The sequence below is a fragment of the Salvelinus alpinus genome, chromosome 22, assembly GCF_045679555.1.
Source record: "Salvelinus alpinus chromosome 22, SLU_Salpinus.1, whole genome shotgun sequence".
NCBI classification, from domain to species: Eukaryota; Metazoa; Chordata; class Actinopteri; order Salmoniformes; family Salmonidae; genus Salvelinus; species Salvelinus alpinus.
In genome coordinates, this window is record NC_092107.1 from 48,935,639 (window position 1) to 48,952,130 (window position 16,492).

The window sequence follows — 16,492 nt, forward strand, 5'->3', positions numbered from 1 at the left end:
GTGGTCTGGTTGATCTGGACATTTCACGTTATAAATATCTCTAAGGTTTGTAAAGACTGACGTGGTCTGGTTGATCTGGACATTTCACGTTATAAATATCTCTCTGAGGTTTGTAAAGACTGACGTGGTCTGGTTGATCTGGACATTTCACGTTATAAATATCTCTCTAAGGTTTGTGAAGACGAACATGACAAGAGGAACTGATGATGTACTACCCAATATTAGAAATTGTACCTTGTACATTCTACTATTACAACTTTCAAGAGCAAGTTTAAAACCGGACTAAGTTCCTTCCAAATTATTATTATTATTCATTTTTTGTGTTTTGGGGGGGGGGGGGGGGGGGGACTCCCTGCCAGCCCCTCCTGCCCCACAGTTAGGAAACCACACCTTAGAGATGTCTGCTCTATGTACATAGTCATTGAACACTGGTCACTTGAATAATGTTCACATACTATTTATATATCTACTGCTGTACTAAATTGAAATAAATTCAACATTTTGGAATTATGCTTGTTGACATTTAGGTAATTTGTACATGTAGGTGGGGGTAAAGTGAATATGTATAGATAATAAACAGCAAGTAGCAGCAGTGTACAAACAAAGGGGGGGGGGGGGCACAATGTAAATAGTCCGGGTGGCCATTTCACCCGGATTTCATCAATGCCATTGGATGAATCCCGGAACATATTCCAGTCTGTGCTAGCAAATCAGTCCTGTAGTGTAGCTTCTGCGTCATCTGACCACTTCCATATTGAGCAAGTCACTGGTACTTCCTGCTTTAGTTTTTTGCTTGTAAGCAGGAATCAGGAGGACAGAATTATGGTCAGATTTGCCAAATGGAGGGTGAGGGAGAGCTTTGTATCGATCTCTGTGTGTGGAGTAAAGATGGTCTAGTATTTTTTTTCCTCTGGTTACACATGTGGTAGAAATTAGGTAAAACAGATTTAAGTTTCCCTGCATTAAAGTCCCCGGCCACTAGGAGCGCCACCACTGGACGAGCATTTTCTTGTTTGCTTCTGGCCTTATACAGCTCGTTGAGTGTGGTCTTAGTGCCAGCATCGGTTTGTGGTGGTAAATAGACGGCTCCAAAAAATATAGATGAAAACTCTCTTGGTAGATAGTGTGGTCTACAGCTTATCATGAGGTACTCTACCTCAGGTGAGCAATACCTCGAGCCTTCCTTAATATTAGACATCGCGCACCAGCTGTTATTGACAAATAGACACACACCACCACCCCTCGTCTTACCAGACGTAGCTGTTCTGTCCTGCCGATGCACGGAAAACCCAGACAACCGTTTATTATCCGTGTCGTCGTTCAGCCACGACCCGGTGAAACATAAGATATAATCATTTTTAATGTCCTGTTGGTAGGATAGTCTCGAACGGAGATCATCCAGTTTATTCTCCAGTGATCGCACGTTGGCCAATAGAACGAACGGATGGTAGAGGTGGGTTACCCACTTGCCGACGAATTCTCACAAGGCACCCCGAACTCTGCACCCTGTATTTCCGTCTTTTCTTCACGCAAATGACAAGGATTTGGGCCTGGTCTCGGAGAAGCAGTATATAATTCACGTCGGACTCATTAAAGAAAACACATCTGTCCAGTTCGACGTGAGAAATCTCTGTTCTGACATCCAGAAGCTATTTTTTGGTCATAAGAGACGATAGCAGCAACATAAATTTCAAACAATGCGAGAAAACACACAAAATAGCACAGTTGGTTAGGAGCCAGTAAAACGGCTGCCATCCCCTCTGGCGCCTCTGCCTCTCTGTCTGCGATCAAATGCTGCTTTTTCTATTTGCTTTCTAGATCCTATCAATCAATCATCTCCTGCTGCTCTGATCTGCTTTCTAGACCCTATCAATCAATCCTTCTCTATTGGCAACATAGCCTGCTGAAACTCAATAGAGATGGAGAGAGAGAGAGAGAGAGAGAGAGAGAGAGAGAGAGAGAGAGAGAGAGAGAGAGAGAGGTCCAGGAAGGCAGAGCAGGGGTTGGAGGCAGATAAGTGGAAGAGTAGAGAGAGAGGGAGGAAGAGAGAGAGGGGGGGAGTGTACAGGGGAAGGAGGGATGACAGTCTCTCCCTGTTTAACACACAGGCCACGACAGACTGCCTTCAGTAGGGAGATGCAAACAAGCTTTCCCTTTTCCCCCCAAATGCATGTCAGTGTCCACCATGATGGCTAACGGGATCAATGAAGAGCTCAGAGGCAGAGAGACAGCTAGCTAGTATCTATCCACGAGCAGAGAGACAGACAGCTAGCTAGCAGCTATCCATGAGCAGAGAGACAGACAGCTAGCTAGTATCTATCCATGAGCAGAGAGACAGACAGCTAGCTAGTATCTATCCATGAGAAGAGAGACAGACAGCTAGCTAGTATCTATCCATGAGCAGAGAGACAGACAGCTACCTAGTATCTATCCATGAGAAGAGAGACAGACAGCTAGCTAGTATCTATCCATGAGCAGAGAGACAGACAGCTACCTAGTATCTATCTATGAACACTGAGAAGGAGAGACAACTAGCTGGTAGTTATCTATGAACACTGAGGAGGAGAGACAACTAGCTGGTAGTTATCTATGAACACTGAGAAGGAGAGACTACTAGCTGGTAGTTATCTATGAACACTGAGAAGGAGACACAACTAGCTGGTAGTTATCTATGAACACTGAGAAGGAGAGACTACTAGCTGGTAGTTATCTATGAACACTGAGAAGGAGAGACAACTAGCTGGTAGTTATCTATGAACACTGAGGAGGAGAGACAACTAGCTGGTAGTTATCTATGAACACTGAGAAGGAGAGACAACTAGCTGGTAGTTACCTATGAACACTGAGAAGGAAAGGCAACTAGCTGGTAGTTATCTATGAACACTGAGGAGGAGAGACAACTAGCTGGTAGTTATCTATGAACACTGAGAAGGAGAGACAACTAGCTGGTAGTTATCCCATGAACACTGAGGAGGAGAGACAACTAGCTGGTAGTTATCCATGAACACTGAGGAGGAGAGACAACTAGCTGGTAGTTATCTATGAACACTGAGGAGGAGAGACAACTAGCTGGTAGTTATCCATGAACACTGAGAAGGAGAGACTACTAGCTGGTAGTTATCTATGAACACTGAGAAGGAGAGACAACTAGCTGGTAGTTATCTATGAACACTGAGAAGGAGAGACAACTAGCTGGTAGTTATCTATGAACACTGAGGAGGAGAGACAACTAGCTGGTAGTTATCTATGAACACTGAGAAGGAGAGACAACTAGCTGGTAGTTATCTATGAACACTGAGGAGGAGAGACAACTAGCTGGTAGTTATCTATGAACACTGAGAAGGAGAGACAACTAGCTGGTAGTTATCTATGAACAGTTTCAAAGTGATGTTTTGAAGTTTCGAGTAAAAGTTTTGGAGGTAAAAGCCCCTTCATAAGCTGTGTACGTTGGAAAAGCCCCTACACTCCGCCCAGCAACCCTTCTCCAGAAGGACTTGACGCAACGAGACACATGGGAAACAGAAGGCCAGTTTATGGTGAATGGCTGGAGACGATCCTTCTACAAGGGGACAGCTTGGATTCCCACGAGCAGTTCCGGTATGTCAGATGCTTTCAGCACCAATCCATAAATGAATCAAGAGCTCTTAACAAGGAGCCATTTAAGTCAAGATACTGTACACCGTCCCCCAGCTTCCCACTCATCCCTAGCCAAGACACACACACACACACACACACGCACACACGCACACACGCACACACACGCACACACACACACACACACACACACACACACACACACACACACACACACAGCCCAGTGATGTTGTGGTAAGTAAATAGGTGGATAAACATTGATCGGCGTTGGCAGTGAGTAAAGATCCCTGTACTTTCAATGCATTTTTTTTTGTTGAAAAAGTTGTGGAAACGCTCACACAAATCTCTCTCTCACACACACACTCTTGTACAGCTAACCTTGTGGGGACATACAATTCAGTCCCATTCAAAATCCTATTTTCCCTAACCCCTAACTCTAAACCTAACCCTAATCCGTACTCTTACCCTAACCCTAACCTTAACCCTAACCCAAAACCCTAAACTTTATCCTAACCCTAGCTCCTAACCCTAACCTTACAACTAACCCAAGCTCCTAACCTTAATATTTAACTTAATTCTAACCCTAACACTAATTCTAACCTTAACCCTAAACCCCCTAGAAATAGCATTTGACCTTGTGGGGACTAACAAAATGTCCCCAGCTGGTCAATTTTTACTTTGTTTACTATTCTTGTAGGGACTTCTGGTCCCCACAAGAATAGTTAAACACGTCCCCCCACACACACACACACGTCCCCACACACACACACACGTCCCCCCACACACACACACGTCCCCACACACGTCCCCACACACGTCCCCACACACACACACACACACACACACACACACACACACACACACACACACACACACACACACACACACACACACACACACACACACACACACACACACCACCTCAGCACTGAAATAAGTGTAACATGCGTTTAATATTCAGTCTTCATGCGTTCCTTGTTTTGCTTCGTTACACGACTGGGACACTCACAGCAGCACAGACAGACAGACAGACAGACAGACAGACAGACAGACAGGAGGGTAGTGCAGAGTTACAGTGCTGAATCTGGGTCTCTGTCTGTCAGTCCTCTGTAGAAGGAGACTCTCATATAGACGGAGAGAGCAGGAGTCCCCAGGGCTGTCCATCAGAGAGATGTCAGACAGGTTGTGTGTGTGTGTGTGTGTGTGTGTGTGTGTGTGTGTGTGTGTGTGTGTGTGTGTGTGTGTGTGTGTGTGTGTGTGTGTGTGTGTGTGTGTGTGTGAGAGAGAGAATAGGGTATTTGGGGTTCTCTGTCACCCTGCTAATTTCTGTTTCCACATGACAAGTCACATGGGTTCAGCCCAACATCAAGGTCAAGGGTCACTGCTGTGGTTTGTCAGTCTGGGTCCGACCTGGGTTTAAATACATGGGTCTTTGTTATTCAAATACTATTTTCAAATACCTTGGTTAAATACATGGGTGAAATACCTGGGTTAAATGCCTGGGTTCAATGCCTGGGTTAAATGCATGGGTTAAATACCTTGGTTAAATACATGGGTGAAATACCTTGGTTAAATACCTTGGTTAAATACATGGGTTAAATACCTTGGTTAAATACATGGTTGAAAAACCTGGGTTAAATGCCTGGGTTCAATGCCTAGGTTAAATGCCTGGGTTAAATACCTTGGTTAAATGCATGGGTTAAATACCTTGGTTAAATGCCTGGGTTAAATACCTGGGTTAAATACCTTGGTTAATTGCCTGGGTTTATTGCATGGGTTAAATACCTGGGTTAAATACCTGGGTTAAATGCATGGGTTAAATGCATGGGTTAAATACCTGGGTTAAATGCATGGGTTAAATACCTGGGTTAAATACCTTGGTTAATTGCCTGGGTTTATTGCATGGGTTAAATACCTGGGTTAAATACCTTGGTTTATTGCATGGGTTAAATACCTGGGTTAAATACCTTGGTTAATTGCCTGGGTTTATTGCATGGGTTAAATACCTGGGTTAAATACCTGGGTTAAATGCATGGGTTAAATGCATGGGTTAAAAACCTAGATTAAATGCATGGGTTAAATACATGGGTTAAATGCATGGGTTAAATACCTGGGTTAAATGCATGGGTTAAATACCTGGGTTAAATGCATGAGTTAAGTACCTTGGTTAAATGCCTGGGTTAAATGCATGGGTTAAATACCTTGGTTAAATGCCTGGGTTAAATACCTGAGTTAAATACCTGGGTTAAATACCTGGGTTAAATGCATGGGTTAAATGCCTGGGTTAAATACCTTGGTTAAATGCATGGGTTAAATACCTTGGTTAAATGCCTGGGTTAAATACCTGAGTTAAATACCTGGGTTAAATACCTGGGTTAAATACCTGGGTTAAATACCTTGGTTAAATGCATGGGTTAAATGCCTGGGTTAAATACCTTGGTTAAATGCATGGGTTAAATACCTAGGTTAAATGCATGGGTTAAATACCTGTGTTAAATGCATGGGTTAAATGCATGGGTTAAATACCTTGGTTAAATGCCTGGGTTAAATACCTGGGTTAAATACCTGGGTTAAATACCTTGGTTAAATACCTGTGTTAAATATCTGTGTTAAATACCTGGGTTAAATACCTGGGTTAAATGCCTGGGTTAAATACCTTGGTTAAATGCCTGGGTTAAATACCTTGGTTAAATGCCTGGGTTAAATACCTGGGTTAAATGCATGGGTTAAATGCATGGGCTAAATACCTGGGTTAATTGCATGGGTTAAATGCATGGGTTAAATACCTGGGTTAAATACCTTGGTTAAATGCATGAGTTAAGTACCTTGGTTAAATGCCTGGGTTAAATGCATGGGTTAAATACCTTGGTTAAATGCCTGGGTTAAATACCTGAGTTAAATACATGGGTTAAATACCTGGGTTAAATGCCTGGGTTAAATGCCTGGGTTAAATGCATGGGTTAAATACCTGGGTTAAATGCATGGGTTAAATACCTTGGTTAAATGCCTGGGTTAAATACCTGGGTTAAATACCTGGGTTAAATACATTGGTTAAATACCTGTGTTAAATATCTGTGTTAAATACCTTGGTTAAATACCTGGGTTAAATACCTGGGTTAAATACCTTGGTTAAATACCTGGGTTAAATACCTTGGTTAAATGCCTGGGTTAAATGCCTGGGTTAAATGCCTGGGTTAAATACCTGGGTTAAATGCCTGGGTTAAATACCTTGGTTAAATACCTGGGTTAAATACCTTGGTTAAATGCCTGGGTTAAATGCCTGGGTTAAATACCTTGGTTAAATGTATGGGTGTGTATTTGAGTCAGTGTATTTCCAAGTACATTCCCAATATTCAACTTCTTGTCTTTTAAAATAAAATAAAAAATCTAAATACTGACTTCCAAATTTATTTGAAAGTAATTAAAATACCCTAAACAGTATTTGAACCCAGGTCTAGTCAGGGTTAGGACAGTCTAACTGAAATACCCTAAATAGTATTTGAACCCGTCTAGTCAGGGTTAGGACAGTCTGGGTATAGGGTTAGTATAGTCTGGGTAAGAGTCAGGACAGTGAGCCCAGAGGAGGCCTCCAGCCTCAGTCAGCCCCAGCCTCAGTCAGCCCCCAGCCTCAGTCAGCCCCCAGCCTCAGTCAGCCCCCAGTCTCAGTCAGCCCCCAGTCTCAGTCAGCCCCCAGTCTCAGTCAGCCCCAGTCTCAGTCAGCCCCCAGTCTCAGTCAGCCCCCAGTCTCAGTCAGCCGCACACAAGCCTAAGATCACCATGCGCAATGCCAAGCTTCAGGTGGAGTGATGTAAAGCTCACCGCCATTGGACTCTGGAGCAGTGGAAACGTGTTCTCTTTAGTGATGAATCACGCTTCACCATCTGGCAGTCCGACCGACTAGTCTGGGTTTGGTAGATGCCAGGAGAACGCTACATGCCCTGATGCATAGTGCCAACTGTAAAGTTTGGTGGAGGAGGAATAATGGTCTGGGGCTGTTTTTCATGGTTCAGGCCCCTTACTTCCAGTGAAGGGAAATCTTAACACTACAGCATACAATGACATTCTAGACGATTCTGTGCTTCCAACTTTGTGGCAACAGTTTGGGGAAGGCCCTTTCCTGTTTCAGCATGACAATGCCCCTGTGCACAAAGCGAGGTCCATACAGAAATGGTTTGTCGAGATCGGTGTGGAAGAACTTAACTGGCCTGCACAGAGCTCTGAACTCAACCCCAATGAACACCTTTGAAGTGAATTGGAACGCCGACTGCGAGCCAGGCCTAATCACCCAACATCAGTGCCTGACCTCACTAATGCTCTTGTGGCTGAATGGAAGCAAGTCCCTGCAGCAATGTTCCAACATCTAGTGGAAAGCCTTCCCAGAAGAGTGGAGGCTGTTATAGCAGCAATGTTCCAACATCTAGTGGAAAGCCTTCCCAGAGGAGTGGAGGCTGTTATAGCAACAATGTTCCAACATCTAGTGGAAAGCCTTCCCAGAAGAGTGGAGGCTGTTATAGCAGCAAAGGGGCGACCAACTCAATATTAATGCCCATGGTTTTGAAATGAGATGTTTGACGAGCAGGTGTCCACATACTTTTTGTCATCTAGTGGATTTATCTAACTCGGTTCATGTGGAGTGGGGGTGTGAAACCAGTACTTGTGATTGACATCTCTTGGCCCCCACAGTAACATACCACAACCTCTTCCATTAGAGCGATCCTCTCCCTGGTATGATGTAACAATGGACAGGAAGCACAATCCACACAACCAAAAATCAATATCTCACTTCCTCTGAAATGAATCAGGTGGTTGGGATGCCTATGCTGTAGACCTCAGCTCTTCTGGGCTTGTTGGGGCTGGATGGCAGGTAACCCTGTCCCCCTCAGCAGCTTCCCCAGAAAAAGAGGTCTGAGGTTGGGTAGCGAGAGGAGTGAGGCTGGGTAGTGAGAGGAGAGAGGCTGGGTAGTGAGAGGAGAGAGGCTGGGTAGAGAGGGGAGAGAGGCTGGGTAGAGAGAGGAGAGAGGCTGGGTAGCGAGAGGAGGGAGGCTGGGTAGTGAGAGGAGAGAGGCTGGGTAGAGAGAGGAGAGAGGCTGGGTAGAAAGAGGAGAGAGGCTGGGTAGAGAAAGGAGGGAGGCTGGGTAGAGAGAGGAGTGAGGCTGGGTAGAGAGAGGAGAGAGGCTGGGTAGAGAGAGGAGAGAGGCTGGGTAGAGAGAGGCGAGAGGCTGGGTAGAGAGAGGCGAGAGGCTGGGTAGAGAGAGGCGAGAGGCTGAGTAGAGAGAGGAGAGAGGCTGGGTAGAGAGAGGATAGAGGCTGGGTAGAGAGAGGCGAGAGGCTGGGTAGAGAGAGGCGAGAGGCTGGGTAGAGAGAGGAGAGAGGCTGGGTAGAGAGAGGCGAGAGGCTGGGTAGAGAGAGGCGAGAGGCTGGGTAGAGAGAGGCGAGAGGCTGGGTAGAGAGAGGAGAGAGGCTGGGTAGAGAGAGGCGAGAGGCTGGGTAGAGAGTTACATTGCTGGTGACTCAGAAACACAACAGATAACTAACTACCTTAGACATTACATTTACAGGGCAAATGATAGAGAGAACTAACACGAACACAAGTTGAACATACGCAGCAACACACACAAGTACAGACGCACACAAATGAGTGTCCGCACACACACACACACACACACACACACACACACACACACACACACACACACACACACACACACACACACACACACACACACACACACACACACACACACACAGAGAGAGAGATGAAATAACAAAAGGGACACAGCATGGGGATCCTATAGCAGATAACACAGATGGAAGAGAAGCCGCCATACTGTAGAATCAGAATACAGCAATCATAGATGCTATCATCTCCACCCTCCACAGCAACATGAAAAACCCACATGATATTTCCTGCTTACCTTGTGCCTTTATCTCCCATGGCGAGGATTGTTGGGTGGTAGAATCCCTCCTTTTCACCCTCAGTAAATAGACTGTAATACCGTTGTGCAGAAAGGCAGAGAGAGAGAGAGAGAGAGAGATAGGAAAGGGTGAGAGAAGAATGTTCTGATGTAAAGACTCAGGGTAGGTGGGTGGGTGAATTGAAGAGGGGGGGGGGGTTTCTCAGTTGGATGTGTCTCTCTCTCTGTGCCTTCTGTTCTCAGCGCTCTGTCTCCAGCTCAATGCACTTAAAAGGGCATCTCCAGCGATGCCTGAGAAATAGCCTTAATGTGAAGCAACAGGTGATTCATCCATGCAGCGATCAGAACATCCAGCGCTCCGCTCAGTCGGGAGAATCATCCAGCAGATTATTGTCAGTAGGAATCTTCCTCTTCTTTCATCTATGTTCTGTTCACATTCAGAAGCTCTGACTGCTGCTAGCACTCTATGTCTCCCTCTCTGTGCCGCGTACTCTCTCCCTCTCCCTGCCAAGCACGCACTCTCTCTCTCTCTCGCCCTCCCTCCCTCTCCCTGTCACGCACTCTCTCTCTCTCTCGCCCTCCCTCCCTCTCCCTGTCACGCACTCTCTCTCTCTCCCTCTCTCTCCCACCCTCTCTGTGCCGCGTACTCTCTCCCTCTCCCTCTCCCTGCCAAGCTCTTTCTCTCTCCCTGCCGCGCTCTCTCTCTCTCTCTCTCTCCCTCCCTCTCCCTGTCGCGCACTCTCTCTCTCTCCCTCTCTCTCCCTCCCTCTCGCGCACTCTCTCTCTCTCCCTGCCAAGCACTCTCTCTCTCTCTCTCTCTCTCCCTGCCATGGGTTCTCTTTCTCTCTCTCCCCCCTCTCTTTCCCTCCCTCCTAACACTCTCCCTTTCTGTTGCTCACTCAATCTGTGAGAGCGGATGTGTGGATGGATTAGGGAATAGGGGATGGATGGTCTCTCTCTCTCTCTCTCTTGTCTGCCAAACTAATAAGATGATAAATGCATTAATATCAGAGAAAGACCCTCAGCTGCTCTGCTGCAGGAGGCAGGCCAGCCATTAGTATGGCGCATTCAAGACAACTGAGAACAGGGAGGGGGGGGGGGGGACCGAGGTAAAATTATGAAGTCAGGTCGGAGATCTAGAAAGATGCCGGCGATTCCGATTTGGAATTCCCGAGTTAGAGGAAAATTCCAATTCGATTATTCCAGTCGGAGCTCATTCCCCCCCCCCCCCCCCAGAGTTCCCTAGTTGTCTTGAACGCACTGAAGTCGGAGATTTCCATGTTCCCAGATGCCATGAACGCGGCATTGCCTTTGCATTGACGTCATTTCTTCTGCTGCTGTGTTGTGTCATGTATCTGTGCATCTCTGTACTCTTGTCAGTGTGCATGTCAATAGACCATTCCACCATCCGTGACACACACTGAAACATACAGAGGATGTTGTGTATAGACTATAGAGGATGATGTGTATACACTATAGAGGATGATGTATATACACTATAGAGGATGATGTGTATAGACTATAGAGGATGATGTGTATACACTATAGAGGATGATGTATATAGACTATAGAGGATGATGTGTATAGACTATAGAGGATGATGTGTATAGACTATAGAGGATGATGTAAATAGAGGATGATGTGTATAGACTATAGAGGATGATGTAAATAGAGGATGATGTGTATAGACTATAGAGGATGATGTAAATAGAGGATGATGTGTATAGACTATAGAGGACAATGTGTATAAACTATAGAGGATGATGTGAATAGAGGATGATGTGTATAGACTATAGAGGATGTTGTGGATAGACTATAGAGGATGATGTGTATACACTATATAGGATGATGTATATACACTATAGAGGATGATATATATAGACTATAGAGGATGATGTGTATAGACTATAGAGGATGATGTGTATAGACTATAGAGGATGATGTAAATAGAGGATGATGTGTACAGACTATAGAGGATGATGTGTATAGACTATAGAGGATGATGTAAATAGAGGATGATGTGTATAGACTATAGAGGATGATGTGTATAGACTATAGAGGATGATGTAAATAGAGGATGATGTGTATAGACTATAGAGGACAATGTGTATAGACTATAGAGGATGATGTGAATAGAGGACGATGTGTATAGACTATAGAGGATGATGTGTATAGACTATAGAGGATGATGTGTATAGAGGATGATGTGTATAGACTATAGAGGATGATGTGTATAGACTATAGAGGATGATGTGTATAGACTATAGAGGATGATGTGTATACACTATAGAGGATGATGTGTATAGACTATAGAGGATGATGTGTATAGACTATAGAGGATGATGTGTATAGAGGATGATGTGTATAGACTATAGAGGATGATGTGTATAGACTATAGAGGATGATGTGTATACACTATAGAGGATGATGTGTACAGACTATAGAGGATGATGTGTATAGAGGATGATGTGTATAGACTATAGAGGATGATGTGTACAGACTATAGAGGATGATGTGTACAGACTATAGAGGATGATGTGTATAGAGGATGATGTGTATAGACTATAGAGGATGATGTGTACAGACTATAGAGGATGATGTGTATAGACTATAGAGGATGATGTGTATAGAGGATGATGTGTATAGACTATAGAGGATGATGTGTACAGACTATAGAGGATGATGTGTACAGACTATAGAGGATGATGTGTATAGAGGATGATGTGTACAGACTATAGAGGATGATGTGTACAGACTATAGAGGATGATGTGTATAGAGGATGATGTGTATAGACTATAGAGGATGATGTGTACAGACTATAGAGGATGATGTGTACAGACTATAGAGGATGATGTGTACAGACTATAGAGGATGATGTGTATAGAGGATGATGTGTACAGACTATAGAGGATGATGTGTATAGAGGATGATGTGTATAGACTATAGAGGACGTTGTGTATAGACTATAGAGGATGATGTGTATAGAGGATGATGTGTATAGACTACAGAGGATGATGTGTATAGAGGATGATGTGAATAGAGGACGATGTGTATAGACTATAGAGGATGATGTGTATAGAGGATGATGTGTATAGACTATAGAGGACGTTGTGTATAGACTATAGAGGACGGTGTGTATAGACTATAGAGGATGGTGTGTATAGAGGATGATGTGTATAGACTACAGAGGATGATGTGTATAGAGGATGATGTGAATAGAGGACGATGTGTATAGACTATAGAGGATGATGTGTATAGAGGATGATGTGTATAGACTATAGAGGACGTTGTGTATAGACTATAGAGGACGGTGTGTATAGACTATAGAGGATGGTGTGTATAGAGGATGATGTGTATAGACTATAGAGGACGATGTGTATAGACTACAGAGGATGATGTATATATACTATAGAGGATGATGTGTATAGACTATAGAGGATGACGTGTATAGACTATAGAGGATGTTGTGTAAAGACTATAGAGGATGATGTGTATAGAGGATGATGTGTAGACTATAGAGGATGTTGTGTAAAGACTATAGAGGATGATGTGTATAGAGGATGATGTATATAGACTATAGAGGATGAAATGTATAGACTATAGAAGATGATGTGTATAGAGGATGATGTGTATAGAGGATGATGTGTATAGACTATAGAGGATGATGTATATAGACTATAGAGGATGTTGTGTAAAGACTATAGAGGATGATGTGTATAGAGGATGATGTATATTGACTATAGAGGATGAAATGTATAGACTATAGAGGATGATGTGTATAGAGGATGATGTGTATAGAGGATGATGTGTATAGACTATAGAGGATGATGTGTAAAGACTATAGAGGATGATGTGTATAGAGGATTATGTATATTGACTATAGAGGATGAAATGTATAGAGTATAGAGGATGATGTGTATAGAGGATGATGTGTATAGAGGATGATGTGAATAGAGAATGATGTATATAGACTATAGAGGATGATGTGTATAGTGGATGATGTGTTTAGAGGATGATGTGTATAGAGGATGATGTATATAGACTATAGAGGATGATGTGTATAGAGGATGATGTATATAGACTATAGAGGATGATGTGTATAGAGGATGATGTTAATAGAGGATGATGTGAATAGAGGATGATGTGTATAGAGGATGATGTGTATAGAGGATGATGTATATAGACTACAGAGGATGATGTGTATAGAGGATGATGTATATAGACTATAGAGGATGATGTGTATAGAGGATGATGTATATAGACTATAGAGGATGTGTATAGAGGATGATGTGTATAGACTATAGAGGATGATGTGTATAGAGGATGATGTGTATAGACTATAGAGGATGATGTATATATACTATAGAGGATGATGTGTATAGAGGATGATGTATATAGAGGATGATGTATATAGACTATAGAGGATGATGTGTATAGACTAGAATGAAAACATAACTGGACATCTAATCGACTCTATGCATAATTCACACTAAGTCATCTCTCTCACCACATTAAGTAATATCATTTAAAACATGTAGCAACATTTCACCATAAATATTGAACGACATAAAAAACATGAAAGATTTATCAGAGATCAAATGAGTTGTTCAAGTTTATTCTTTGTAAAATATTTAAAAAAAATGTAGATCTTTCCCAAACGGTTGTTTAACGCGCCAAAACAAACAAAAAACAAAGAACAAGAAGGAGGTTTAAACTAATTCATAATGCCATTATCCCGTAGAGCTGTTTTGTTGAACCGTCAATAGCAGCACAGGTGACATTAGTCATAGAGGAATAATATACACTATATAATATGGCATATATCCCACAGGAATAATATACACTATATAATATGGCATATATCCCATAGGAATACAGAGCATATACAGCCAGGTACAAAAAGATTGGCACCTTTGATAAAGATGAACAACAAAGACTATAAAATAATGAGCGATATAGTATATGCTCAATTAAAACACACACACATATATATATATATATATATATACACACACAGTGGCAAGAAAAGGTATGTGAACCCTTTGGAATTACCTGGATTTCTGAATAAATTGGTCATAAAATTTGATCTGATCTTCATCACAATAGACAAACACAGTGTGCTTAAAACTAATAACACTCACATTATTGTATTTTTCTTGTTTATATTGAATACATCATTCAAACATTCACAGTGTAGAAGTTGGATAAAGTATGTGAACCCCTAGGCTAATGACTTCTCCAAAAGCTAATTGGAGTCAGGAGTCAGCTAACCTGGAGTCCAATCAATGAGACGAGATTGGAGATGTTGGTTAGAGCTGCCCTGCCCTATAAAAAAACTTGCTTGCTATTCACAAGAAGCATTGCCTGATGTGAACCACGCCTCGAACAAAAGGGATCTCAGAAGACCTACGATTAAGAAGTGTTGACTTGCATAAAGCTGGAAGCGGTAAGACAAATTGTCTATAAATGGAGAAAGTTCAGCACTGTTGCTACTCTCAGTTTTGCCAAGATGACTGCAAGAGCACCGCGCAGAATGTTTAATGAGGTTAAGAAAAATCCTAGTGTCAGCTAAAGACTTACATAAATCTCTGGAACATGCTAGCATCTCTGTTGACGAGTCTACGACACGTAAAACACTAATCAAGAATGGTGTTCATGGGAGGACACCACGGAAGAAGCCACTGCTGTAAATAAAGGTTAAATAAAAAATTAATAAAATGAAAAAACAGGACAACGACCGAAAAGTCAATAACAGAATGGCTTGAACAGAATAAACTATTCCTTCTGGTGTGGCCCAGTCAGTCCTGACCTCAACCCGAGATGCTGTGCATGACCTCAAGAGAGCAGTTCACACCAGACATCCAAAGAGCAGTTCACACCAGACATCCCAAGAGCAGTTCACACCAGACATCCAAAGAGCAGTTCACACCAGACATCCCAAGAGCAGTTCACACCAGACATCCCAAGAGCAGTTCCCACCAGACGTCCCAAGAGCAGTTCACACCAGACATCCAAAGAACAGTTCACACCAGACATCCAAAGAGCAGTTCACACCAGACATCCCAAGAGCAGTTCACACCAGACATCCCAAGAGCAGTTCACACCAGACATCCCAAGAGCAGTTCCCACCAGACATCCAAAGAGCAGTTCACATCAGACATCCCAAGAGCAGTTCACACCAGACATCCCAAGAGCAGTTCACACCAGACATCCAAAGAGCAGTTCACACCAGACATCCCAAGAGCAGTTCACATCAGACATCCAAAGAGCAGTTCACACCAGACATCCAAAGAGCAGTTCACACCAGACATCCAAAGAGCAGTTCACACCAGACATCCCAAGAGCAGTTCCCACCAGACATCCAAAGAGCAGTTCACATCAGACATCCCAAGAGCAGTTCACACCAGACATCCCAAGAGCAGTTCACACCAGACATCCAAAGAGCAGTTCACACCAGACATCCCAAGAGCAGTTCACATCAGACATCCAAAGAGCAGTTCACACCAGACATCCAAAGAGCAGTTCACACCAGACATCCAAAGAGCAGTTCACACCAGACATCCAAAGAGCAGTTCACACCAGACATCCAAAGAGCAGTTCACACCAGACATCCCAAGAGCAGTTCACACCAGACATCCAAAGAGCAGTTCACACCAGACATCCAAAGAGCAGTTCACACCAGACATCCAAAGAGCAGTTCACACCAGACATCCAGACATCCAAAGAGCAGTTCACACCAGACATCCCAAGAGCAGTTCACACCAGACATCCAAAGAGCAGTTCACACCAGACATCCAAAGAGCAGTTCACACCAGACATCCAAAGAGCAGTTCACACCAGACATCCAAAGAGCAGTTCACACCAGACATCCAGACATCCCAAGAGCAGTTCACACCAGACATCCAAAGAGCAGTTCACACCAGACATCCCAAGAATATTAGTGAACTGAAACAGTTTTGTAAAGAGGAGTGTTTGTTGTGAT

General features: G+C 43.4%; 1 protein-coding gene across 2 annotated transcripts in view; it reads right to left on the reverse strand.

The window, feature by feature from the left end:
* Positions 1–10,030, reverse strand: part of arrb1 (arrestin, beta 1) — a 62,758-nt gene extending 52,728 nt beyond the window's left edge. For both annotated transcript variants that reach the window (XM_071360226.1, XM_071360225.1), the window contains exon 1: positions 9,510–10,030. In XM_071360226.1, the coding sequence (XP_071216327.1) occupies positions 9,510–9,529 (20 nt within the window). In that variant the 5' untranslated portion in view covers positions 9,530–10,030. The remainder of the gene's footprint in view (positions 1–9,509) is intronic.
* Between the last annotated feature and the right edge of the window lie 6,462 nt (positions 10,031–16,492).